General features: G+C 41.7%; 1 protein-coding gene across 2 annotated transcripts in view; it reads left to right on the forward strand.

Moving 5' to 3' along the window:
• The window catches only part of PLCL1 (phospholipase C like 1 (inactive)), a 181,555-nt gene that overhangs the window by 125,579 nt on the left and 29,224 nt on the right, over positions 1 to 26,752 (forward strand). For both annotated transcript variants that reach the window (XM_066617874.1, XM_066617958.1), the window contains exons 2-4: positions 3,048 to 5,519; positions 13,633 to 13,836; positions 23,344 to 23,419. In XM_066617874.1, the coding sequence (XP_066473971.1) occupies positions 3,048 to 5,519; positions 13,633 to 13,836; positions 23,344 to 23,419 (2,752 nt within the window). The remainder of the gene's footprint in view (positions 1 to 3,047; positions 5,520 to 13,632; positions 13,837 to 23,343; positions 23,420 to 26,752) is intronic.

The raw sequence follows: 26,752 nt of genomic DNA on the forward strand, positions 1-26,752 counted from the left end.
TCTGATCTGTTGTCTCTTGAAGCCTTTGCTGTTATTCCTTGGGCTATGCTATCTTCCATTTCTTCTATAGATCATGCTTTCAGAATGTTTTCATCTTTCTTCTTGGATTTAACTGTTAGTAGAAAATGAGATGAAATGAAATGGATCTTCAATAATGAAATGACACAATTCTGAACTTAAATGCAATATAACCCAAGGATCATTAAATAATTGGTCACCGGTTTTTCTCTAATGCTCCAAATTTTCTCCACCTCAGAACAAACTTTCATTCTGTTCCAGAACAGAATCACCGTCTCTCAATATTTCGATTTGGAAGCTCCTGCTGCCTTCCTAGGACCTCTTCCATAACACTAGTTTCATTCCAGTATCTCTTAGGACACAATTCTGCTAGTTAGGATTTGTAATCTTCTTACCAGTCAGATAGCACCCCATTTTGCTGCATTAATGCTGGCAAAATAGGAATGGATGGGATGGAGTTGGAAAAGAATAACTGTATGAGATTGGGGTATCAGCAAGTGCGTGGATTGGTAGAGGAAGAGGAGCTGGCCTCTGAGCAGAGGTAGAAAGGGTTAACTCTCTTTGATCTTGTTTTGAGTACTGTGTTCTTTTGACCCCTTGCAAAGTTTGCCTTGACCCAGTTTGCCTCACATTGCAGATCTTTAAGCTTCCTGTATCTGCTGTGGTCTTTATGCCCAGCTGTCCACTTTGAGTCCTAATCTACCCTCTCAGTTTCTTGGACCACTGAAAAATTGGGTCTTGACCCACTGGTAGGCCATAGACTCACAGTTTGGGCACCATTGATCTAGCCCATGTTCTGGGAGAGAGGAGCTATAGTGGACATCATCTGGAGTAAGATCAATCAGGGATTCACTGTGCAGTCCTATGCACACTCATCTGGAAGTACATGTCATTGAAGAAAACTGGACTTCTGAGGGAAAATGCCTATGGTTGCACTCAGACACTGCTATCCTATGCATTTTTACTCAGAAGTAAGTCTCACTGTATTCAGTGAGGTTTATAGGATTGCAGCCTTAGTGTAGGAAGTTGCTTCAGAATTCTGTTTTGTTTCCCTGCTTTCCTTTTAAGTGCGACTGTGTGTTAAGGACTGTGCCTAGACTCTCCATCACTAGTGTGGTTTTGCATCTATCTGATTTTGATTACCATTTATTCCTATTAGTATACTGCTTTGTTTTAATAAATTTCCCTCTTATTGTGATCTTTAACTTGCCTAACTTGGTTAAGCCACTTCTCCCCAACATTGCATATACACAGCAGGGATCAAATGTGTCCACCTGTGGGCTGGGCAGAAATTGGTTAATTTAGTGGAGAGCATTTTGCTTTGTCCCCATGATAGCTAGCCTATGCTACAGAATCCGCTTTGGGGAATCCCCTGGAAATCTGGGGCTCCTGGCATGCATGCAGGAGGGAAGAATTTCAAGGTAGACCCTCTGAACATGATGTTCGCCCTGGTGCTGGCAGAGGGCCATTTTATTCTAGAAAAGGGGTAATTTTGGGGGGAGGTAGGAAGGTGCCAGGTTCAGGTCCTGTCCCCTCGACCATTACAACTCAGTTACAGGGACAAAAGTCAGAAAATGTGCGCTGTGCCAGTTAAGAACTCTGGGAGAAAAAAAAATTAAATATAAGAAATTCACAGTAAAGTTCATCAAAGCAGGAAAGCCTATACTGCTTAACTTTAAATTCACAGCAGGACTTTCTCGGTTCTGTCTCCCCAGTTCCCCTGGAACTCCTTTTCTAGGGAGTTTGGTAGCCTTTTCCCTTCATGCCTTCTCATTGGAAGTTAAAATACTTTTTTGTTTTCAAAGGTGCACTTGCTGATGATGGTTCAATTCTGCAGTTCTGGAATGGAAAATGATCTCTGGATTCTTTTTCTCCAGTTTTGAGTTGTTTGTTGTTGATTTAATGTTGTTGCTCTTAGAAATAGTTTTCTAAGACTATTTCTAAGATGACTTAGAAACTCCTAAGTCATCTTGAATGCCCAGACAGGGGTTGAAATGCTGAATCAAATGCTTTATAAAGAACTAAATAAACTCTAATATGTAGCAGGAATTGTGACAAGGTCATAAAATTAAAAAGAGATAAAAAAAATTATGTGCAAATAATAATGCACATCAAATATTTCGAGAGCATTTAGAATTTGGTAAATATTTTGGTGGATTATTTTTCATATGATATGACTTAGGACAGAATTAAGATGATGTAGTTCAGGGGTGTCAAACTCGTTTCATACCGAGGTTCAAATGGCATTCATGATGCCTGCTGAGGGCTGGAAGTGAGGTTGTTAGGCAGGAAGTGATGTCATTAAACAACTCATAAGCAAAAATAAGCACTTTTTCTCACTTAGGAATTCATTAACTACAAATGACAGAAGAGAAAACATGCAAATCTTTATCATATGGGTGATATGATATCAAGATATGGGTGAGCCCAATTTTCAAGATATGGATGAGCCCAATTTTCGTGGGGGCTGCCCTTTTAGCAGTAACACCTCAGCACTGCTCAGCAGCTGAGAGCCTGAGGGCCAGATAAAAAACTTCCGTGGGCCGCATCCGGCCTCCGGGCCTTATGTTTGACACCCCTGATATAGTTGATTGCTGTTGTTAAGATCAGTCCCATTTTGTATGGATTGCATTTGCTCAACTTTGCCCATGGGGTGTTTGGTCACTGGTTGCAACAATGGTCCCAGTTATTTAGAAACCACACAGAAATCAATGGGACACATGCATGCATAATTGTGAATAAGATGACCTTTCCATTTAATGTTTTAGTTCCATTTAATGTAGTAGTTACTGTTATACATTTAAGATCCCTCTCCCCAGTCATGAAGCTTTCTGGGTGACCTTGGGCCAATCACTTTCTCTCAGCCTCACCTACCTCAGGGTTGTAGTGAGGACAAAAGGACGGGAGCAGCTGTGTACATCGCCCTGAGCTCTTTGGAGGAAGGGCGGTATAAAAATGTGATAAATAAATTTTACTTATGTTTGTCACTCAGTTGGAGAGTATTAATTGTTTCTTAAATTGCTTTTCAGGACCCTGCAAACCAAAAATGTGGAAGAAAGAAAACCGTGTCTTTCAGCAGCATGCCATCAGAGAAGAAAATAAGTAGTGCAAGTGACTGCATCAGCTTCATGCAGGCTGGTTGTGAACTGAAGAAAGTTCGACCAAACTCCCGTATTTATAATCGATTTTTTACTCTTGACCCTGACTTGCAAGCACTTCGCTGGGAACCATCTAAGAAGGATCTAGACAAGGCTAAACTGGATATCTCTGCTTTAAAGGAGATCCGATTAGGGAAGAATACTGAAACTTTCAGGAATAATGGCCTTGCAGATCAGATATCTGAAGACTGTGCCTTCTCCATCATTCATGGTGAGAATTATGACTCTCTGGACCTGGTTGCCAACTCAGCAGATGTGACCAACATTTGGGTGTCAGGTTTGCGATATCTGATTTCTCGTAGCAAACAACCTCTAGATTTGATAGAAAGTAATCAGAACACTCCACGGCTTGCATGGCTGAGGTCTGTGTTTGAAGCGGCTGATATTGATGGCAATGGGATCATGTTGGAAGATACAGCTGTAGAACTAATAAAAAAGTTGAACTCTGCCTTAAAGGAGTCAAAGATCAGATTGAAATTTAAAGAAATTCAGAGAAGCAAAGAAAAACTAACCACTCGTGTCACACAAGAGGAATTTTATGAAGCATACACTGAACTTTGCACTAGACCAGAAGTTTATTTTTTGCTGGTGCAGATATCCAAAAACAAGGAATCCTTAGATGCCAATGACCTCATGCTTTTTTTAGAAGCTGAGCAAGGTTTGGCACACATCACTGAAGAAATGTGTCTTGATATTATCCGCAGATATGAATTTTCTGAGGAAGGTCGGCTGAAGGGTTTTCTTGCAATCGATGGATTTACTCAATATCTTTTGTCCCCAGAATGTGATATTTTTGATCCTGCGCATAGAAAGGTTGTCCAAGACATGACCCAGCCTTTATCCCATTACTATATCAACGCATCTCACAATACCTACCTAATAGAAGACCAGGTTCGAGGACCAGCAGATATAAATGGTTACATCAGGGCATTGAAGATGAGTTGTAGAAGTATTGAACTGGATGTTTGTAATGGCCCCAATATGGAGCCCGTAATTTGCAACCGTTACACCATGACATCACCCCTCCCGTTTCGATGTGTCATTGAGGTAATCAACAAATTAGCCTTTGTTTCTTCAGAATACCCTCTCATTCTCTGCTTGGGCAACCACTGTTCCATACAACAGCAGAAGGTGATGGTTCAGCAGATGAAGAAGATTTTTGGACCCAAACTTTATATTGATACACCGTCACCATCAGAGACATACCTCCCTTCCCCAGAGAAATTGAAAATGAAGATTATCATCAAAGGGAAGAAACTGCCTTGCAGTCAGAATGTATTAGAGGGAGAAGTCACTGATGAAGATGAAGAAGCTGAAGTATCTCGAAAAGTGTCTGACGAAAGCGTGAGGGAACCAAAGATGACTTGGTTGTGCAAGGGGCTCTCGGACTTTGTAGCTATATGCAAATCTATCAGGTTCACAGATTTTGAGACCTCAATGAAAAGTCAGAATTATTGGGAAATCTGTTCCTTCAGTGAACCAGAAGCCAGTAGAATTGCAAATGAGTATCCAGAGGACTTTGTAAATTACAACAAGAAATTTCTTTCGAGAATATATCCTAGCACTATGAGAATAGATTCCAGTAATTTCAGCCCACAAGATTTTTGGAACTGTGGTTGCCAGATAGTGGCGATGAACTACCAAACGCCAGGACCAATGATGGACTTACATACTGGCTGGTTCCTACAAAATGGAGGATGTGGTTATGTCCTTCGACCTTCTGTTATGCGTGAAGAAGTTTCCTACTTCAGTGCAAATACAAAAGGCATTGTTCCAGGGGTCTCTCCTCAGGTCCTACATGTCAAAATCATCAGCGGGCAAAACTTTCCAAAGCCCAAAGGAGCCTGTGCCAAGGGTGATATCTTAGATCCTTATGTGTGTATAGAAGTTCATGGGATCCCTGCAGACTGTGCAGAACAGAGAACTAAAACTGTTCAGCAGAACAGTGATAACCCTATTTTCGACGAGAGCTTTGAGTTTCAGATAAACCTGCCAGAGCTTGCCATGATCCGTTTTGTTGTGTTGGATGATGATTATATCGGTGATGAGTTCATAGGCCAATATGCCATTCCCCTAGAATGTGTACAGTCAGGTTATCGTCATGTACCTTTGCGCTCCTTTGTTGGCGACATCATGGAGCATGTTACGCTTTTTGTGCACATTGCAATAACTAACCGCAGTGGTGGAGGGAAGGCCCAAAAGCGGAGTCTGACTGGAAGAATAGGAAAGAAGACAAGAGAATATACCATGTTGAGGAATGTAGGCCTTAAGATGATAGATGACATCTTCAAACTAGCAGTACACCCATTAGAAGAGGCCACTGACATGAGGGAGAATATGCAGGTAATTAAATATTTTACTTCATTTTTCCTTTGTATTTGAGAATGATTCATATTTACCATCTTCTAACTATGAAGCTCAGTGGAATTTTTTAATACTATTTTAGGAGCTGGGGTTTTGCTCTTTATAGCAAAAGATAAAAGTGTGAGCTCAGTTTGGAAAATAGTGATTCTTGAGTGAAGTTGTCCTTTTCTTCCCTTATAGGGAGCAAGATTGCAGGAATCAGTTGCAAATGCATTGAGTGGCACATGAGTCTACACGCAGTGTGTGCGTATGTAGGGCATGTTTCACAATCCTAATGATCCGCTGCATGTAGTGTGATTGTGCGAACTAGCCAAGAATCGGGCTAGAAACCGGCATGCTGTCCCCTGTACTCTAACAAGTAGATGCCTGTGGTGACCTCCGACAACATCCTTTATTTTGCATGATAGGAAGAATATTTCTGTCTCACAGACTAACTCCTAAAGAGTTAATGAAAAAACGTGTGTTGCATAGTCTAACCCAGAAAGTTGGTTTTTAAATTGGCAGCAGACTGAGCAGCATTTCTAACAGCTATTTTTACTCCAGATTCTTCAAACTGCAAGAACCACAACGCTGTCCTACCCCAAAAAAGAACCATGAGTAGAAAAATAACTCCATGTGTTGGTCTGTTTCCAATAAAATAGAATTACTCCAACATATATCCCCTCCCCTTGTAAAACACAAGATGTATCTGGGGCAAATTTCTAGTACCTTAAAGCGGACTTTCTTAATAGACCGAGAAATGCAACTTGATCGTCCTATTCTGAAAGCAGAGTGCTTGTCTGTGACTGGATAACCTTAGTAAATCAGCTTAGAGCAGGAAATTTGCCCTTACCATGCCTTGATACAGCAAGTGAGATCTGGCTAAAAGAATCAGGTTTCTACATGTGCAGTTCATGTAGGTGAATGCATGCACCCACATCCTCATTATGCTCATCCGGGTTGCACTTAACTGACGGAATGCATCTTTAGATGTGGATAGGGATATGCCTAGCTATACCCATCATGCTGGCCCACCCCAGAGGCATAGGTTGTATGAAATTACTGTATATGATTACAGCTGGGTCAAGGCCAGTGAGAACAGCTGATTTTATAGCCTCTAAAATTAGCCTCTCTCTAAAATCCTGTTGGGAAGTAGTTGTTGGGCTAATACCTTGTACCAAGAAGGCATTCTCACAACTGGAAATGGGAGTTAACATTGCTAAAAGATAGATAGATGCCTATTCCCACTTTGGTAGCCTATAAACAGTTTTATACACACAGATGTTCCATTCATTTTCTGTCCTATTTAGATTCTAATTGTGTGTAGTGAAGTGCAGGTTTGGCGCCAAGTTGTATAATTTTGGATTGACGCATTTCAGGTGACCTTTTTCCTACTGATGTTCACAATGGAATTTATGCTGTCTCCAAAAGCACTACAGTTGAACTTTTTGTGTTAAGCAACAAAACAGTACATGGCAGCCAAAGAGATTTAGAAGATGTGTAATTCTCATAATGAATAATGATTTCTAGTAAGGCTTTGACTGACACAGGAAACAGCAGATGCCATCTCACTTTTCTATGTTGGGACAGAATGGCACATTTCTCTTGTCTGCCTCTAAGTGGAGCAGGCCTGTGCAATGTAGCCTACCCAACCAAACTCAGCCCACCAATGATATGTTTATAGCTTACCAGGTACTTGACAATATCCCTCTTGTCCTTCATAGTTCCTGACAGGCAAGAGAAATGGGAAGTTTATTGGCTATCTTGTGGGTTGCCGGTTGAGGCTGGTGAGTTGTTTGATTTAATGGCTCATACAAAGAAGATAACATCCGGGTGAATATTTGATCAATTCTTATATGCCCCAAATATAAAAATATAGTTTGTTGGCATTTCTTTCACATTTTGCAATTCTGTACCCCTCCCTTCTTGGGGCCAGAAAACCATTGCCCCAATCTATCAAAGGTGATCCCAATAAGTGTCTTATCGTCACCTACATTACATTTAAGCCCCCTTGCACTTTCTGAATATGTCTTTTTGACCTATGGTATTCCCATCCAGGATCGCCAGTTGCTGAGCGCAACTATCCTTATGCGACTAGAGCAGGATTTGGGTAATCGTTTTGCCTTGTTCTTGGATATTGTATTACCTTTTGCATGTAAGCATATGAGTACCATGAATGTATTGTGTCTTTATGGTTAAAATTTGTCTGGGTTTGGAGATCATGGTCTGTTAAAATCTCCCCTGCCTGAAGTTTTGCCCATACCTGTGATGGGCATTCTCAAAGGACATAGGCATTCCATCTGTTCAATAAAGACACTCCAAATGTCCTGTAGCTGTTTGTAGAAAGCAGAAAACTTATAGACTAAGAGCAAGACTAAATTGCTCACTTGTGACCTACTAATAAGACAGATTACTTTCTCATGACTTCAGTTAGCCCTTTCCACACTCACTCATCTGGATTTAAAGGGGAATCTGATCATTCTACTATTCTCTGCTCCCCCATGTTCTTCAAGTGCAGAATTCTTGTGCCTTTTAATGCAGGGAGCCAAGCGGGTTACTTAGGGCCCAATCCTATCCAACTTTCTAGCACTGATGCAGCCTTGCCAACTGACATATGCTGCATCCTGAGATGGGAAAGCAGTCATAGAGGCCTCCTCAATGCCAAATTGTACTGGCATTAGCGCTGGAAAGTTGGACAGGATTGGGTTTCTTCTATTATATGTTTCTTCTATTATATGTTCTATTATATGTTTCTTCTATTCTATATTATATGTTCTATTATATGTTCTGTTCTATATTATATGTTCTATTATATGTTTCTTCTATTCTATATTATATGTTCTATTATATGTTTCTTCTATTATATGTTTCTTCTATTATATGTTTCTTCTATTCATATTTTACTGATGATTCTGGACAGTTGGAGCATCTTTTTTCTCTTATCCTTTGAAAATGCCCATTACAGGTATGGGCGAAATATCAAGTAGGTGAGATTTTAATGGACTGTGGTTTGTACAAATGGACGAGATTTGTACAAATATAATGGGGAAAGGGAGAGCCTGACGACCAACAGCAAGGCATGCAGGAGGAAGACTGTTCTGTTTTCTTGTCTCCAAATTCTTAGTTGAAGCTATAGTTGGCAACCTTCAGTCTCGAAAGACTATGGTATCGCGCTCTGAAAGGTGGTTCTGGAACAGCGTCTAGTGTGGCTGAAAAGGCCGATTCGGGAGTGACAATCCCTTCCACACTGGGAGCAAGTGCAGTCTGTCCCTGGCCTGTCTCCCTGGCTATGGGCCTTCCTTCTTTGCCTCTTAGCCTCAGACTGTTGGCCAAGGGTCTCTTCAAGCTGGGAAAGGCCATGTTGCACAGCCTGCCTCCAAGCGGGCCGCTCAGAGGCCAGGGTTTCCCACTTGTTGAGGTCCACTCCTAAGGCCTTCAGATCCCTCTTGCAGATGTCCTTGTATCGCAGCTGTGGTCTACCTGTAGGGCGCTTTCCTTGCACGAGTTCTCCATAGAGGAGATCCTTTGGGATCCGGCCATCATCCATTCTCACGACATGACCGAGCCAACGCAGGCGTCTCTGTTTCAGTAGTGCATACATGCTAGGGATTCCAGCACATTCCAGGACTGTGTTGTTTGGAACTTTGTCCTGCCAGGTGATGCCGAGAATACGTCGGAGGCAGCGCATGTGGAAAGCATTCAGTTTCCTCTCCTGCTGTGAGTGAAGAGTCCATGACTCGCTGCAGTACAGAAGTGTACTCAGGACGCAAGCTCTGTAGACCTGGATCTTGGTATGTTCCGTTAGCTTCTTGTTGGACCAGACTCTCTTTGTGAGTCTGGAAAACGTGGTAGCTGCTTTACGGATGCGTTTGTTTAGCTCGATATCGAGAGAAAGAGTGTCGGAGATCGTTGAGCCAAGGTACACAAAGTCATGGACAACCTCCAGTTCATGCGCAGAGATTGTAATGCTACTCTTGTAATTATTGGAGTGATGCAGTTGACCATATCAGCTGGCAAGCAACATCTGGTCTAGCCGACTTCCACCCCTAAGTGTGAGCAGGGAAAAGCGGTGGAGAATTAGAAAATCTTCAGTGTGTTCAATTTTCCTGTTGTTGTGGCACGCTAATAGAGAGTTTCTACATTCCATTTTGACAAACTGATCAGAAAATGGTTATTGTTTGTGTTAATTAACAAGAAGTCTGATCATAAGCCTCGGTCACACACCCGGGTCTCAAGATGCATCATTGTCAAGCAGGGGAAAAAGCAAGTTAAGTTTTGATTACGGACAAGGAATTGTCCAGCAAAACGATGGAATTCAAATCTGAAGAAATTTTGCAGTCAGTTGTCGTGCCCTAGAATCCCTGTTTCACTGCAAAGTCCTCAGAGAGAATCCAGTGTTGAACAGCCTTCTTTTCAGCATGCGTCTTAATTGTGAAATATACTTCTTGATAACTTTTCTTCATGGGTTTACTGAGCAGAGCTTGTCTCTGGGGGAGTTCACTGCAGTTAGATACTGACGGCCAACTCATCTAGGGGCAGTACCAAGGGAAACCCAGGATTTCCTGGCTTCAGGGGCAGTGTGCCAAATGCTGCCACTGCTCTTACAGTTCCTCTCAGCTGAGGCAAGTAGGGGATACAGATATGGGCGCCCCCTACCATGGTGAGGTGGCTATTTCAGTTGGTCTCATGGACCTGGGTGGTACTGCAATAGCATGGAAGATGAGCGCAGGGTACCTCAGTTCCACCATGTAGATGACTTTTTGTATAACCCAAACCTGGTCACATGGAGGCCTGTGTTATGGAAAAGTAACAATGAGGGCTGTTTTACTTTAAATATCAACTGTAAGATTTCTTCTCTCTTGATCTGGGGTGATCAAGCCTCTAATTGGGAACTTAAAAGCATCTGTGAGGCTAATTGAGGAAGAGGGGGAGTGAGTTATGTGACTTATAAAACCTCTCCCAGCTAGTAAGGAAGAAGCTGAGCTTTCCTGGATTCTGTTGAGTCTCTTGTTACATAGAGTGTGTTGGGGAGAAAGGTCGATTAGATGAGAATTAGGGTTTTCTTATTAGTCTCTTTAAGTGTTTTATGCTGTCAGTGTTTGTATGGCATATTGTTATTCTGTACCTTCTTAATACTATGTGCTTAAAGTCATAGTATGGAAATAAATTATATATCCTTCTGTTACTAATGTTGGAAGACTTTGGGTTCATTCAGATCCAAATTGGTTAGTATCTGGAAGTTGGAGACCCTTACAACCACACGGTTGCCTGTTGTAGCAGAAGGGGGGCAGGCAGCGTGTGTGACAGCCTGTTGTGGTTTTTTCCTCCTCTTTTCCGAGGCAAAGGAATTGCTTGTTCATGTGGAGGCTGTAATGCACATGGGAGGTTGCCTGGGTGGTGAAGGGGTTGTTAGTTGTCTTCCATCATGCTATTTCAGTACGATCTTCAGCTCAGGGTATGAAATAAAACTATGATGCAGTTTTACACTCACATAACATACCTCACCTTTTACATAACAGTTTTACCTAAATATGGTATGACTAAGTGACTGGAGGGGATTCCTGAAGGAAACTCATTATATGCTAGCCTTACTAGATCAGGGGTGTCAAACGCGTTTCATACAGAGGGCCGAAGTTAGCATTGAAGGCTCCAGCTGAGAGCTGGAAGTGATGTCATTAAGCAGAAAGTGACATCGTTAAGCAGCTAATGGCCAGAAATCAACCCTGTTCTCATATATAAACTCATTAACTGCCAATGACAGAAGAGAAAGTATGCAAATCTTGATCATATTTCAAGATTTGGGAAAGCCCAATTTTCATGTGGGCTGCCATTTCAGCTGTAACACCTTAGCAGCTGAGAGCCTGAGGGCCAGATAAAAATCTTCTGGGGGCTGCATGTGGCCCCCGGGCCTTATGTTTGACATCCCTGTACTAGATGCTGGTATAATACTGTGTGTATCCCAGGTTTCCTTCAATTAGAAAGAAAATTATTCTACCTCAAATGTCCTGGTCTGACTTGCAGTCTGAGTAACTATGCAAAATTATGACATATTCTGTCAGTCAGAGGATGCAGCTGTGGCACCCTTACAATGAAAGTTGTTGAACTCTTTTGTTGTCACATGCTGATAAGGCCTACAATCTAAAAATACTGGTTAACAATTCTAGACATACCATTAGTTCCTTTTCAGTGAAGTATTAAAAACACTGTGATTTTTTGGAGTACTTCAGGAAATTCAGACAGCCTGCTATTTTAGGAGTACAAGGAAACCTGCAGAACTAGCTTCTGCAGGATATATATTATTTATATCATAAAGGAGATATACATATTACTTATTGCAGGATAAGGTTCTCCTTAAATATTTTTAACACTGATAGAAGTGAACATAAGAACAGCCCCACTGTATCAGGCCATAGGCCCATCTAGTCCAGCTTCCTGTATCTCACAGTGGCTCACCAAATACCCCCAGGGAGCGGCTCACCAAATACACCAGATAACAAGAGACCTGCATCCTGGTGCCCACCTTCGCATCTGGCATTCTGACACAGCCCATTTCTAAAATCAGGAGGTTGCACATACCCATCATGGCTTGTAACCTGCAATGGATTTTTCCTCCAGAAATTTGACCAATTCCCTTTTAAAGGCACCTAGGCCAGATGCCATCACCATATCCTGTGGCATTGAGTCCCACAGACCAACCACACGCTGAGTAAATAAATATTTTCTTTTGTCTTTCCTAACTCTCCCAATGTTCAATTTTAGTGGATGTCCCCTGGTTCTGGTGTTATGTGAGAGTGTAAAGAGCATCTCTCTATCCACTCTGTCCTTCCCATGCAAGGATTTACCTGTATTCTTTAAAATGGAATATACAGTGGTAGTTTTGAATGTTCAGTGCACTCTCTTTGAATATTCATTTGTAGAATCATCTAGAGAACCTGGACAGCCACTTCGTACTTTACATGGACATTGTGGTTGCCACTGAAAAGCACCCCCATGTGGCAGGGGCTTACGCAGCTGCTGTATAGTGTGTGTGTGTGTGTGTGTGTGTGTGTGTGTGTGTGGGAGGGAGGGAGTCACGTTGTAGGCTGGCCTTATTGTGTGCAAAGTAGTATGGTGCTTCCACCATAAAGAAGTCATTTGGCATAGTGATGCCACCTACTTATGGCAAGAATTATGGGTGTAATAATTTTTCTTGCCCAGAGTATTACTCAGTGTGGTCTGAGACACATGCAACATTTGCACACAGGAGAAAGGAATGAAATAGCTCATGACCCTCTTTGATTGTTTGGCATTAATCCATATTAAGGCAAGATATGGGTCCAACAACTTTCCCCTTTAAGCTGTGTCTTTGTGCAGCTCAAACTCCACTGAAGCTGAGCTCCCCACAGCTCAGAGCTTGGTGTTCCCAGAAATTTGGCGATGATATTTGATGTCATTGCTGTGCATCCAGAAGTACCAAGGAGCTGCTGTGCAGTTAGTGAAAGGGTCCACGCAGTGGTGCACAACTCTTCACCAGAGTATTGGGTGCAACCCAGTACAGACGGTCATATCTGCAGATCCCATATCCGTGGATTCAGTTATCCGTGGATTGAGTCTGGCCTCCCCCTCACTCTCTCAGCTCCACTCCCCTCACCTCCAAAGGGTCCTCTGAGGACTTACCCGTGCCTCCTAATGCCTTATTATGCATTTAAAATGTCACTTTTGGTTTCTCTGTGAAACCAGAAGCTGTGTTATTTTCCCTCCTGAGCTCAGAGGACCCTCTGGAGGTGAGGGGAGTGGAGTTCCCCTCAGCTCCAGAGGGTGGGGGGGTAGGTGTTTCCTATATCCATAGTTTCATGTAACCGGATATGGGGGCATGCCTGTACCGTTTATTGTGTGGATAACTAGACAATAATTGAGAAGGAGAATTAAAAATTATGCAGTGCAACACATACAAAGCTAGGCCCTAAATAGCAGCAGTTATTAGGAAGTAAAAGAGAAAATGGAAATCCTTGGAAGGAGGAGGGACTAGTAAACACTCAAAAATGGTTAGGGTTGTCAGTGGCCAAGGTAACCTGTCTGTATCTGCTGTGGTTGAAGCTTGAAGTAAGTATACAACCTTTTTTTTCTTCAACAGAATGGCATCTTGTCTGTTAAAGAGCTCTGTGGACTCCCACCAATTAGCAGTTTGAAGCAGTGTATTTTGACCCTGTCCTCACGGCTTGTGAACAGTGACAATAGCCCCTCAGTGAGTCTCTGTTTGAAGGACAATTTTCCTTACCTGGAACCCTTGGGGACACTCACAGATGTGCAGAAGAAGGTTCTCGCTGCATATGAGCTGGTAGGAGTCTGTTTATACATACTTACTTTGAATATTTGGTTCATACTGTAAAGAAGATAAATTAGATTGTTTTATTTAATTTATGTTTGTTATTAAATTTTTATCTTTTTTTCAAGGTTCCATACATGTGGTTTCCAGAGGGTCATCCGTGCAGGGCACTGACCAATCTTAGATCAGCTTAGCTTAAGCAAAGTGATTGTAGCACAGACCATGTTCTGGCATATTTGGCATGGATATTATTTTGCCCACAAAAATTGCTATTTAGAGAATGCCACTTATTTCAGGTCTGTCTTGGGACTTGGCCTTTCAAGGCCAATGATGAGGGAACCCATTTGAGTCCTGTTCCACCTGCTTGGAAATCCTAAAGTGAGCCAACCTGGTGGCACCAAACCTTCTAAGTCTCAAATTTACTTCAGGCTAGCAGAGAGGGAACAGCTGGCACACGCTGACACAACATGAACAGTTAGATTTAAAGTAGTGCCAGCGCTTTGCTTAGTTTGGCAGCTTTTGCCTCCAAAGTGGGTAGAGCAACCCCTGACGACCATAGGTCTATTCCAGTAGCTGTCCATATATGTTATATAACATTCAGTTTATTTCATTTTCCATTGAGCTTTTGGTCACCAGGAGTACAATGTTAAGACACAGATGGGATTGTAAATTCTATTGTTTTAAATATTTTGGTTCATCTTTATTTCCCAAGATCAAATTAAAATAAATGTAACAAAGTAGTGACGATAATTGAAACCTGGTTTCCGTATAAGTTTATCCAGCCCTGAAGAGCATCAGAGGAGGCTTTGTTGTGGGTCCAACTACTGTGTGAGATGTGGAGGTGTAGAGATGTGCAAGAAAGCCTTCTCAGTGGTGGCCCCCCTCCCTACGTGTAGTGTGCCTGTCCCCTACCAAAGTTTTAGAGGAAGCTTAAGACCTTTCTATCTCAGAAAGTCTTCTCTGATCTAACAAACTGATGCTTTGGTTTTCTCTTTTTCCTACCCTCCCTTCTAATTCTATTTTAATGTGACTGTTTTGCTGCTGCTTTTCATGTTTTTGTGTTTGCATTGAAATTTATTTTTAATTTTTGACTGTAAGCTGCTGTGAGTCCAATAGGAGAAAGGAGAAGTATAAATGCTTTTGCTAGAAGTTATTTAAAATCTATGGCATATGTTGAGATTATTATTATTATTAAAAATATTTATGTGCTACTTTTTGACAAAACAAGTTCACAAAGCGGTGTACAGAGAAAAATTAACTAAATGGAGTTGTAGCCCAATCCTATGCATGTTTATTTGGATTAAGTAACACTATGTCAATGGTTCTTATTCCCTAGAAAGTGTGCAGAGGATTACAGCTTTAGGCCTCCAGATGTATGTAATGTTTCCAAATCTCATAATGATAGTTAGGCTGCAAGTATCCCTCCTTCTTCTGACCTCCCACTCAATTTTCCCCATGTTCTCCCATTTCAGCACTAACAGTGTTCAGCATGATGTGTGTAGAACGTTGAAATCATAGGGCTTGTTCAGACGATGTGTCTGAGTCAGCCCAACCCATGCACACACACAAAATTGGAAGTGTGAGCATGCAGTCCAATTTCTCTTCTTGGTATACCATTCCCACCCTCACACCAAAACTTAACAGTGGGAGGGGATTGGATGATCCCCCGTCCCATGATTATGAGTCAGGGAATGGTGCGCTGGGAGAGGGAGCAGGATGTATGTGCTAATGTCCCTAGTTGCATGTGGCTGAGGCTGGCTTGGATATATTATCCAGACTGGCCCATAAGTACTTTTAAACCATAGTTAATAGCACATTTCTAACCATTTAAACTGACAATTTAAAGCTACCTATTGGTTAGCATTCAACCTGGTACAGATGTAATGCTTACCAGAGTTAATAGTAAAAAGGAAGGAGAATTTGGAAGGGAAGTACGGTAGGTGTGGGCCTAAGTGGGAAGAGCAGAAAATCTTAAACATGGTCCAGATATTGAAAAAAAATGCTATACAGGTCTAGCCTTGTTATACACGGAATTTTTATACACGGATTTGACTCAACACGAATGGCCACTGCAAATGAGAAGGGATGTGTTGATCCCTGGAGAAGGAAAAAAATGCACCCCTTTAAAATGCTTTTCCTACTGTTGTAGAGATTTTTATCTGAAGGTGATGAGAAGGGCCCTTTAAATTAAAGGAAAACAGTCCTTTATAATAGTTAGAGAGAGGAAAGCCAGCTGACAAACCATCAATCATTCTCTCTCATTCTCTCTCCAAGCAACCACCTCCCTCCCCCCCCAACATGAAAGAGAGATAATCCTTTCTAAGGGCCTGGAGAGAGACTGATTGTTGGATTGTCATCTTAATGACTCTATTTCAACATTACAAAGGTCAGCAAGGCTGTTTTTAAATCACCTGAGCAAAGGGACTTTGTTTTTTAAATTGATGATTTTTTGCCATTTGAGTTCTGGAACCCTCATGCATAATGAGATTCAACCTGTATCTGGTCTGAGACTAAGCATGGTTTGATGCATAGTTTGTTAGGCCTGTGCTTGAGTAGGATTGTTTAGAACTCTGTTTAGCTTGGAATTACTAAGTGGTGATAAAAAGTCTCTCTCTCTCATCTCAGGTTGCAATCCTAACTATACTTTCCTGAGAGTAAGCCCCATTGAACAAAATAGGACTTACTTCTGAGTAGACCTGGTTAGGCTTGTGTCCTCAGTCTATAACGTCACTCTCCCTGAAGGAAATTGTTGTGATGAACTGTGGATTTAAGTTACTGTGCATATGCTAAGCAAGCAAGTTAATATAATCCAGATCCATTGTGTTTATAATAGTTACCATATTTAACCTACATGAAACTGTAGTAGCAAAGATTCCACTGATGTAGGTTGTCGTTCTTAGCCAATTTAATTAGAGCCTAATCAAACATGTTGGATTGTTAATGCCAACAATATGAGTGTGTTTATAGTGCTTTTATGTCCAAAATGCTTCACATAGATTGCCCTAATAATATCACAAGTTTAAATAATGTATTCTCTTTAATTATATAATAATTTTTTGATACTGGAATAGCACCACAGTTCAGGTTAAATACAGTAAAAACATTATAGTTCAGGCTTAATACATTTTATATTTCCCTGACCAGCAAGAAAGGACAGGGAACTTGACTAATAATGCAATCATAAGCATATTTGCTTGAAAGTAAGCCAACGGCTATTACTTGGCTATTGGCAAGTAATTGGCTATTGGCTATTGGCAGTAACAGTAATTACCCAGATTACTTCTGGGTAATCATTACTCAGACTGAACTGCAAGTTTATCTATCTATGTGTGCATTATTTCCATCTTCATATGTGCGGTCATGGACAAAATTTATTCAGAATTACAGTACACAGTTATCCAGGTATCAACATAAATGTCCCCTGAATTTCACCTTGCAAAGTAAAGGGCTGCATGGCACCCTGTACTATAGTTTTAGGATATGGTAATGAAGAATCTCCTGATTTCAGTAAAACACTTTTCAGTCTCTCTACTTTTTCTCTCCTTAACTATGTCAGGAAATTCTGATATAAACATCATGTCCCATACTCTACCCAGCTCTTCCTGAATTGAAGGAGGCATCTTTTCCCCCAAGAACAGCATATTGCCATTCTTGCTGCTGTTAATAAATGAATAATTATTTCCACATCATCTAACATAACCAGCAATTTAATGTAATGGAACATGGTAACCAATGGCAAGTCTGTCTTTTTAGGGGTAATTAACTTCTCATTAAAATCACTGTAATATTTTTTTTCCTGGCTTGCTGCGATTCAGCAGGGGTGAGGTAGGGGAAAGTAGTCATGTGGATACGTTTTCTGAAGGAAATTCAGTTTTCCCAGTGTGTTTAGTGGTGCATGAAAAGCTCTGATATTTCACATGAGACAGATGCAGATACTCTGAGATCCTTTGCTATGATCTTGAAAACAACTAACTGCCTGTTGTGTTGCATTTATCCCTTGTCGACAGATATGCTAGACAAAGGGCATTTGTGTGGTATCTGTTGTTTTCATTCCTCTTGACGGTAACATCCACCACCCCGATTGCAGCCAAGACTTCTTTTAAAAGATGACATAGAAGCCATGTAAATCAGAACAACCAAATATAAGTGGACTGAGTCCCTTTGGGGTGCCTCGTTTTCATAACACATTAAGACTTTCATAACACATTAAGACTCAATACACAATAATGAAAGATGCTTCCACTCAAAGGAGCTTGCTTGGTTTGAAAATCAAAGTTGGTAATACTGTATTCTGATTGGAGAATGCAATGACACATGACTAGAGTCAACAAATGAGAAACAATGACTACGAACACATCAGATTCCTTGATATCAGGTTTTTGTGAATATCATTTCAATAAGGGGGTGTTTTTTTCCTTGTTTTACAAGAGCCTCTAAAATATTATTTCTGCTTCATTTTTCCCCACTTATCGTTCCTGCCCCCAGTTTAGATTTCAGGAATGGTTTTTTCGGGGAGGGGGTGTCAATAGAAGTAAGTATCACACCCTGAACATAGTTAGATCAACTAGAGTCGCATGGTCCATTTTATTCAGAATACCCAATATAAATCCAGTGTGCTTCATCTGAGTGAGGACTGTGTACTAGCACAGTTTCTATATATTTATTTTTCACATTTGTGTACCGCACTTCCTCCAAGGAGCTCAGGGTGGTATACATAGTTCCTTCTCTCCTGTTGTCCTCACAACAACCCTGTGATAGGTTAGGCTGAGAGATAGTGAGTGGCCCAAGATCACCCAGGAAGCTTTGTGGCTGCGCAGGAATTTGAACCTGGAACTTCCAAGTCAAACTCCACTACAGCAGTGGTTCCCAAACTTACCTGATTTGTGGCACCCCACCATCTTGGATCTTGTGCAATCTAGTAAGAGCCAAGATAGTAGTACCCAAATTTCTTGAGATTCAAGATAACAGCACCTGGAAGAACAGGAAGGAGGGACCACCAGGGACATCCTGTTGTGCCTCTGTAAGTGCATCATGATGCTGTAAGTGCACCAGGAGACACACTTTGGGAACCCCTGCACTATATTATCCTGGCTCATACACTGTGAGCATACATTGTACTCATACCTTTATACACATTGGGGTAAATCTATAATTGTCCCCCGTCCCTCCCCCCGGGCACAGGTGGTAGGAATCCATGGCTAATCTTGATTTTCTATCAGGAAATAATATTTTCAGGTTCTGAAATTATTGATATTATTTAATAATTGTAACAACCATAGTAAAAATGTTAAGTACTTACCGTATTTATCGGCGTATAACACGCACAGGCGTATAACACGCATCTTCATTTTAAGAGGAAAATTTCAGGAAAAAAATAAGGGTAGCTCAGAACTTTTTTTTATTAATATTATTACCACATATAAGGTAAATAATGTAAAAGGACAGTAAAAGCAACTGTTTTAACAAAAGAAACTTGGATATTTTGTTTTTACAAAAGTTTACTCAGAAATCACTATCTGGGAAACCAAGAAACTCTTCATCTTCACTGCTATCTTCAAAATCGCAATGAACACTGCTGCTTTCACTGCTACTATCTTCATAAATCAGCTCATCTTCTTCACCATCCAAAGCATTACTTATGCCACCTCACCTCAATCCCTCCCCCTCCCCTCCCCAAAGAAAGGGTCTCCACTTACCATATTCATCAGCTGCCAGCGGCTGTGATAATATGCGGCGGGCGCAGCGCTGACATCACGTCACGACGCTGTGCCGCCGCTAGGCACTATTGGGAACGGGATCCCTTAAAGAGACATCGCCGTATAACACGCATACATCATTTGCCCCCTATTTTCAGGGGGAAAAAGTGCGTGTTATACGCCGATAAATACGGTATTTATTGTGGAACATAGAATAAAATAGTAAAGGCCTTGCCAGAATTTCAAGGCCCTAAAATGAGTCATGCCACAAAAGGAGTAAGGGAATTGGGAAGTGGGTGGAACAAGCAAATACACATATTTATGTTACATTCAGCTTTACCTAGGACCTTTTTAAGATCTTAAGAGCCTAATCCTACGATTGGGCTGCACCAGCGCTGTTTGGCATAAAACTGCAGCACTGGCAGCATTGTCGTAAAAATTATTATAAAACAGCACTGTTGTAAAACTGCAGCAACTGCAGTGCTGGTACTGGGTATTGTAAAAGCACCATGAAGCACTTTCTGACATCCAGAGAGTAACTGGTGCTGGTGGAAAGGCCTGAACTGTCATGGGAGCACCACATCCTGCCCAACAGAGGGGTGGGGGGAGGGTGGTGGAAGGCATTCTGGAGGCAGGGAGGGGGCAGTTCAGGCCTGGGAGAGGGGCAGGATGATAGACTATATAATAACTCCCAACCAGGCCTGAAAGCCCTACACAAAAGTTGGTTCTGCGCCAGCCAGTAGCCCCATTTAGCAATGTTCCCTTACCCTGAGGAGACCTCCCACCTGCTCAAATCCAATGCTTACACTGTGGGCCTGGGGCCCCCACTACGCTTGTATTGGATAGGGTTGGACTGCTCAAGTCCTGGTGATTGTATGTTCATTTGATGCCTGCTTCTCTTCTCAGTTGGAGTGTACTGTTTGTCAGTGTTGATGTGGCCCCATCTATTTGTGAGGCCCAAAGCAGCTGTTCTCTCCCCATGGCTTCTCTCCAGTCAATTTGTTACTTTCCCTTCTGACAACCGCCTGCTTGAATCATTCATTTCCAAACACTTGTTTGATGGGTTCGGGCTACATTTTTACATGTGCAAATAAAATAGTTTTGCACTGATCCAGCTAGGGCAGCATGTCCCAAACTGTGGGGTGCAACCTGTGTCCTGTGGGCCCAACTCGATAGTCTGGTAGTGCAAAATGCTTATTGTGAAGTCCTGGATGCCTCTCTTGGGTTGCAACACTGAGCTAGGGTATATAATCTCCCCCCGATCCAGCTGCTGGGGCTGTGCATGAATAGTCATGGTTAAAATATCAGTAATAGTGCCAATCAGCTGTTTTGGACAAGGAGCAGGAATTGAGTCCTCCTAGGAGCCTTCCTCCTCCTGATCATCTAATACTCTGAACAGTGGCATTACCAGTTTTCTGATTTGGACTAAGTGCATTTTGGACCTCCTCCCATATCTGGTACCATTCTGTTTATCCAGACGTCTATAAGAAATGTCCCCAATAGCTGGCTACGGACCACACCCATACATCATAATTCCTCATGGAAATTTAGCCTTATCTTTTCCCAGCCACACTTTGCTCCTTTTGGGGGGCATAATATTTAAGTATTATTCTTATTTCTTACTTCCATTAACATGAAAGATACATTGGAACACCTGTTTTCCATATTTTAAAATATTAAATAACATTCAGGAAAAGCAGCCATCCTGAGAAGCTTATAATGGGCCAAGTGCCCATTATATGAATTACTTGCTTGACTAAATTTTTTCAAAGCTTTTTTCAGTCTTGTTCATAGTCCCATACACAGTCTCACCCACTGCTTTGTGGAATGATCCAGCATTTTGTTGCGTATGTGAGACAAATGTGGCCAGAAAGTAGAAAATGTGTTCTTGTCAAGAAAGGGGTTGTAAGCAAGGTATTTTTGAATACTATATTTTATCAGTTTATATTCCTCCTCCCCCCCACTTCAATGTATGAACATTTTCACGGTGATTGACAAATAAAATGTAAAGTGACAATAAACAGACAATAGGATTAAATGATGGCAGTTACCATTTCTGTCACACGGATATACCACACAATCCATTTCTATCACACAGATCCAAAGTCAGGCATTAAAAATATTGTTGCCTCCCATTGGAAAGACAACAAAGTAGGCACCAGGCAAGCCTCCTTCGGAAGCATATTCCATTAGCACCATATGCTAATGGAATATTCTTGGTTCATTAGCACAACCAAAATGGCTCTCTCCCCAGCTATCACCTTTTTGTAGCAACTATCATCAGTGGTAAAATCTTCCTTCAGAATCCAAATTTAGAGTAAAGACATTTGTTTGTTTTCTGCCAAGTACATATGCATGCACTATCATGCAGGTTATAGAGTTACGCAGTATTTTGTAACTACTTTACCATTGGTTATAGTCCGTTATCTTGGGTGAAGTGAAGCTGGATTTATATAAACCATTTTTCCAACTTTTGAAGGGCATTTTTTAAAAAAAATCTCATTAAAAATGTGATTTTCATCCCAGCTAGTGCATCGATAATACTGTGCTAGAAGGGGTCTGCAGTGTGACACAGCAAGAATCCTGTACCTACTAGATATATTTTGTGAAAGTGCTGAATAATACAACTTGCTCCTTCCTTAGATCTGTATAATTTTGCATATTTTAATTTTTTTCTGTATTAAAAACTATTATTTCGTGGCTCCATGTTTCCCCACTGTGGAAATCCAATCAGTATTATTTTTAAAAGTGGTCAAGTTAGCAACCTACCTCCTTAACAATATTGTGAACTTTTTGGGTGATTGTTTTCTGTTATTAATTCTTGTGTGCTTGTGTGCTCCTGTCCATTAGAGCCAGCAGCTGTCCATACTTACAGAAGGGGGCTAGATACAAAAAGCAGCATGGTCATCCGCTTTGCTAGGACTAAAGACTTTCTGATACGTGAGGCAGCATGCCAAATCCTGTCCCACTTTACTGAATGGTGTGTCAGCTTCTGCTCTTCCCACACTCCAGTGTTCTTACCTAGCACTCCCCTCCACATTTCCTCTTCCTCTCTATACCCTCTTCCTTTTCCAGTTCAGAAAGTGAACAGAGAAAGAGGAGCAGTGGACAAAGATGGATACCCCCACCAAGCTGCTGCCTGAATTGACCATTTCTTTGACCTCATGTATAGGCTTGTCTGCACTCTGCCCTTTATTCTGCATCTAGTGTGCCGGAATGGAACATTGGAATGGTGGTGCTGGGGGACCCCAATTCTGCGGATTGCATGAAAAATTTAAATGCATGTGATTGCTGCAATCCTATATACATTTTCCTGGGAATAAGCTATACTGAATATCATGAAACTTGAGTAGACATGCATAGGATTGTGCTGTGAGTCTATGAATGTTTACTTGGAAGTAATCCCATTGATTTCAATGGGACTTGCTGTAAAGTAAGTGTATAAGATTGCAGCCTAGGCAGATACAACTTCACTCTGTTCCTGTGGAACATATAGCATTCCAGATGTTTAGGGCATTAAAGCTTGTAATCGTCTGCTGCCTCCATTTTCTCCTGATGCTGCATCTTTTATTGCTTCCTAACTGTCAAAATCATGTTGATCTGACATCAAGCAAAGGTTCCCTGAAAATACCTCATCATTTCTAATGCACTTTGTAATAAGGAGTGTTTTATAGGAGGGAATGAAGCAAATCTTTTCAATCTGTGGTATGAGGTTGAACCAGTAGGATGAGAGAGAGAGAGAGAGAGAGAGAGAGAGAGAGAGAGAGAGAGAGTGTTGAGATATGGTAAAAGCAACTTTTTATTATGTTCTTTTCTCTGACAGATGATTCAAGAGAGCAGGTTTCTTATAGAAACAGCAGACACCATTTATGACAAGATTGTTCAATGCCAGAAAGCAGGTAACCCTCTTTTATGCTGAAATCAAAGGGATTTCCCATGTGACAATAATCCTGGATCTATTGTCATGCCATGCTAGCAGTATCCCAAATAAAAGTCCTGTGGCTCAGTATCCTACTGTGCTGAGTGGGGGTGGCTATGCTGTGGGGGTAGCCCTCTTCAGAGCCCTGTTTTCCCCCCACTAAACAAAAGAAATTTGAGCTGCAGTAAGGGAGAAGGGGAATGTACAGAGACAGAAAGAACTACATTTTAAAGGAATGGGGAAAAGGAATCAATGTTCAGAAAACTTTAGGTTGCTTCAGGGTTGGTACAGTACTTTGAAAGAGTGATATGAGAGCTCCTGCACCCAAGTGTTACTATGGATTGGTGGGGGAAGAACAGCCTCTGCACAGGTGTTAAATACACAAGAAATAAAGCAACATGCTTAAAAGGGGAGTGGATTGTGATGCTCATCACAATCTATGCCACAGGTACTATTTAATTGGTGCCCATGATAGATGAGCAACTATATTCACAGAGCCCAATCCTATATTTACATTACAAAATCATTCCCCTTCTTCCACTTGTGCTGACTACCATAAAGCAGTCATAAAAGGCACTATGACAGTGCGCTACTCTGCATGCTGCTGGGAGCACCAGTGGGAAGGCCTGTACCTTCCCACCTGTGTGGTAGTGTCTCCTGCAGCTCACCAGAGCAAAAAAGTCAGTGGGAGAGGCAAAAGGGTTGTGGGGGAGAGCAAAAAAGTTGGGGGAAGGGCAGAGCAGGGGTGGGGATGGGTGGATCAGATCCACCTGTGTTGTGTCTCTTGCTGCTCACTAGAGCAAATAAGTCTGCGGGAGAGGCTAAAGGGTTGTGGGGGAGAGGCAAAAGGGTTGGGGGAGGGGCAGAGCAGGGGTGGGGGATGGGTGGATCAGATCCAGGAAGGGGGCAGGTTCAGTGGCAATGGCGGCTGCCAAATCCCAACACCCTTATCAGACACGATTCCACAGTGGGGTCCACATGGACATGCGCCAGCTATTTGCAGTTGTTTCCTTACTCAGAAGAGACCTCCACAACTGCCGCCCCCCATAGGATGCAGTAGTAGGATGCATAGGATGCATTTTGGTGCTACTGCATGGGGGGGAGGTTAGAACTGAGCCAGCAATCTCAGTAAACCACTATATTAAGCCATTTCTGCCCAATGTTGCATATACGCAACAGAGACCAAATGTGTACACCTGTGGGTCAGGCAAAAATGGGTTAAGGAGGAACAGAAAGGAATTGAATTGCCGATTCCCAGTGTTAAAACAATGTATTTCCCTGCAACAGATGCTCTAACTTAAAGAAATCACAACAGCAGCTGCTCAGCTTAGTGCATAATTCAACCAAAGCTCTTTTAAGACCTGTTTATTTCAAACATGCTTAACTCTCTTTTAGGGAACTCATTGAATCTTGGAGGGCTTGATCATGGCAGGGAAGGATGGTTATTCTGATAATAAATTAATTGTCTGGAAATGTGTAAACGCTGATAAAAACAGAAAATACATGCATAAAGTAAAAATAAACCAAACTCGAAGTAGATAGGGTGGGAATTACTTTTGCCTGGTAAACCATTTTAGCTTGATAAAGCAGTGTGATGGTGGCCATTTTGTTTGACAGTTGAATGGAAGTGGTGGCCACAAATAGTGCTGTAGTGCTCTTAATGCCATGGGTCTCTTGTGGTGGATGTTCAGGAAAGATATACATCGTAAAGAACACATCAGAGTTAATACTAGTCAGTTCTTTCTAGAAGAAAGGCTATGACTATGTGATGTGGATTTGGAACCAAATTTCCATGTGCCTGAGTGGAAGGTCCACTTGGCCATGGGTGAGTGTATGTCTCGGTATTCTTTCCAGCCACAGTCCCCAGCGCAGCACTGGAGGCTGCTCTGGTGAGTCTCCCAATCCCTCCAGAGCAACTTTTCAGGTGACATGAATGTCTGCAGTCAGGGTGTGTGTGGAAGTGCTTCCATTCACAGAGGTCTGCTTATGGAAGTAGGAGTTTGGTTTTAAGCTTATGTAATTCTGACATGTCAACTTGCCTTTTCAAGATACACTTTTCTGTGGTAGTGCTGCCAGTTTTGAAATCCCAATGCAACGCACACAATTTTTAAACTTCTTCTATGCGATGTCATTTAAAAGGACAATCTTCAGAAAACAGTGATAGGGTACAACAGCTTATTGTACCTGATTCCTTAAGTACAGCAATAACTAGAGTCCAGGTTCACTGAAGTTTTAAACCTGAATGAACTAGAAGCCCCATCTTCCTAGAGGATCTTGTTAATATCACAAAGCTTTATTCCATTTGAATTTTAAAGTATATTGTCAAGATCATAGGTCCTAACAAGCAGAAATAAAGTCCATTTCAACAGCTGTGAACTGTAACAACCCAATTCATACATACATAGTTGCAAGAATAAAATAACACTCAGATACTGACTAAAACTCGAGTTAGCACGGACCAAAATAAAATATTTTAACTAGATGGCTGTCTCACACATGAATGTCAATAAAATTCTACTGCTATTTGGCTGATGCTAGCATAAGTTGAAAAGCGGTATATAAATATTGTTAATAATAATAATAATAATAATAATAAATAATAATAAGTCACATTTGGTAGAGCCCATTTGTTATTATAGGAAGCAGAAAAGTAGACTGAGAGCCCAATCTTATCCACACTTTCCTGGGAGTAAGAACCATTGACCATAAAGGGATTTACTTCTGAGTAGACATGCATAGGATTGGGCTGTGAGACTTGTAGAGCTTTCCCACAGACTGTCCCTGCTGGCTTCTGCCTCTCTAGTTGGAGAGTGGAGACTCTAAAAGGGTGGCCTTCTGGCCTGAACCCTATATTTTCCCTACTCTCCTTGCAACCTATCTTGCCCATTGTCAGGGTGCAGTCCCCAAGAATTTTGGCATAGAAGAGGATGGTTCTTCAGGTGCTTCAGAGGGCTCCGGCTCTGAAGGTGCTGCCCCTGAGGGCTCCTGTTTCAGGAGCTCTTCTGGCTCTGGCATGATGTAAGGGCCTGGAATTGGTTCCAGTGCTGGCTATTCCTCCTTAAGGTCAGACTTGAAGTCACTTGCTCAGAGAGGATGTTACGACACTTTGCCCTCTTCCTTTTTAAATCCAGGGAGTGGGAGAAACAGAGGACTGCCACACAAGGCAGGCAGCATAACAGACCACAAGCACCTAGAAGACTTGGGCCAGTCCTGCCTTAGACTGTAGGGAACACCATAATTTCTTCCCTGTCAACTGCACAGGGTATTTTGCTGAAAACAAAGATGGCAAAAGTCTTCCTCAGTTTGAACTCAT

The sequence above is a fragment of the Tiliqua scincoides genome, chromosome 1, assembly GCF_035046505.1.
Source record: "Tiliqua scincoides isolate rTilSci1 chromosome 1, rTilSci1.hap2, whole genome shotgun sequence".
Lineage (NCBI taxonomy): Eukaryota > Metazoa > Chordata > Lepidosauria > Squamata > Scincidae > Tiliqua > Tiliqua scincoides.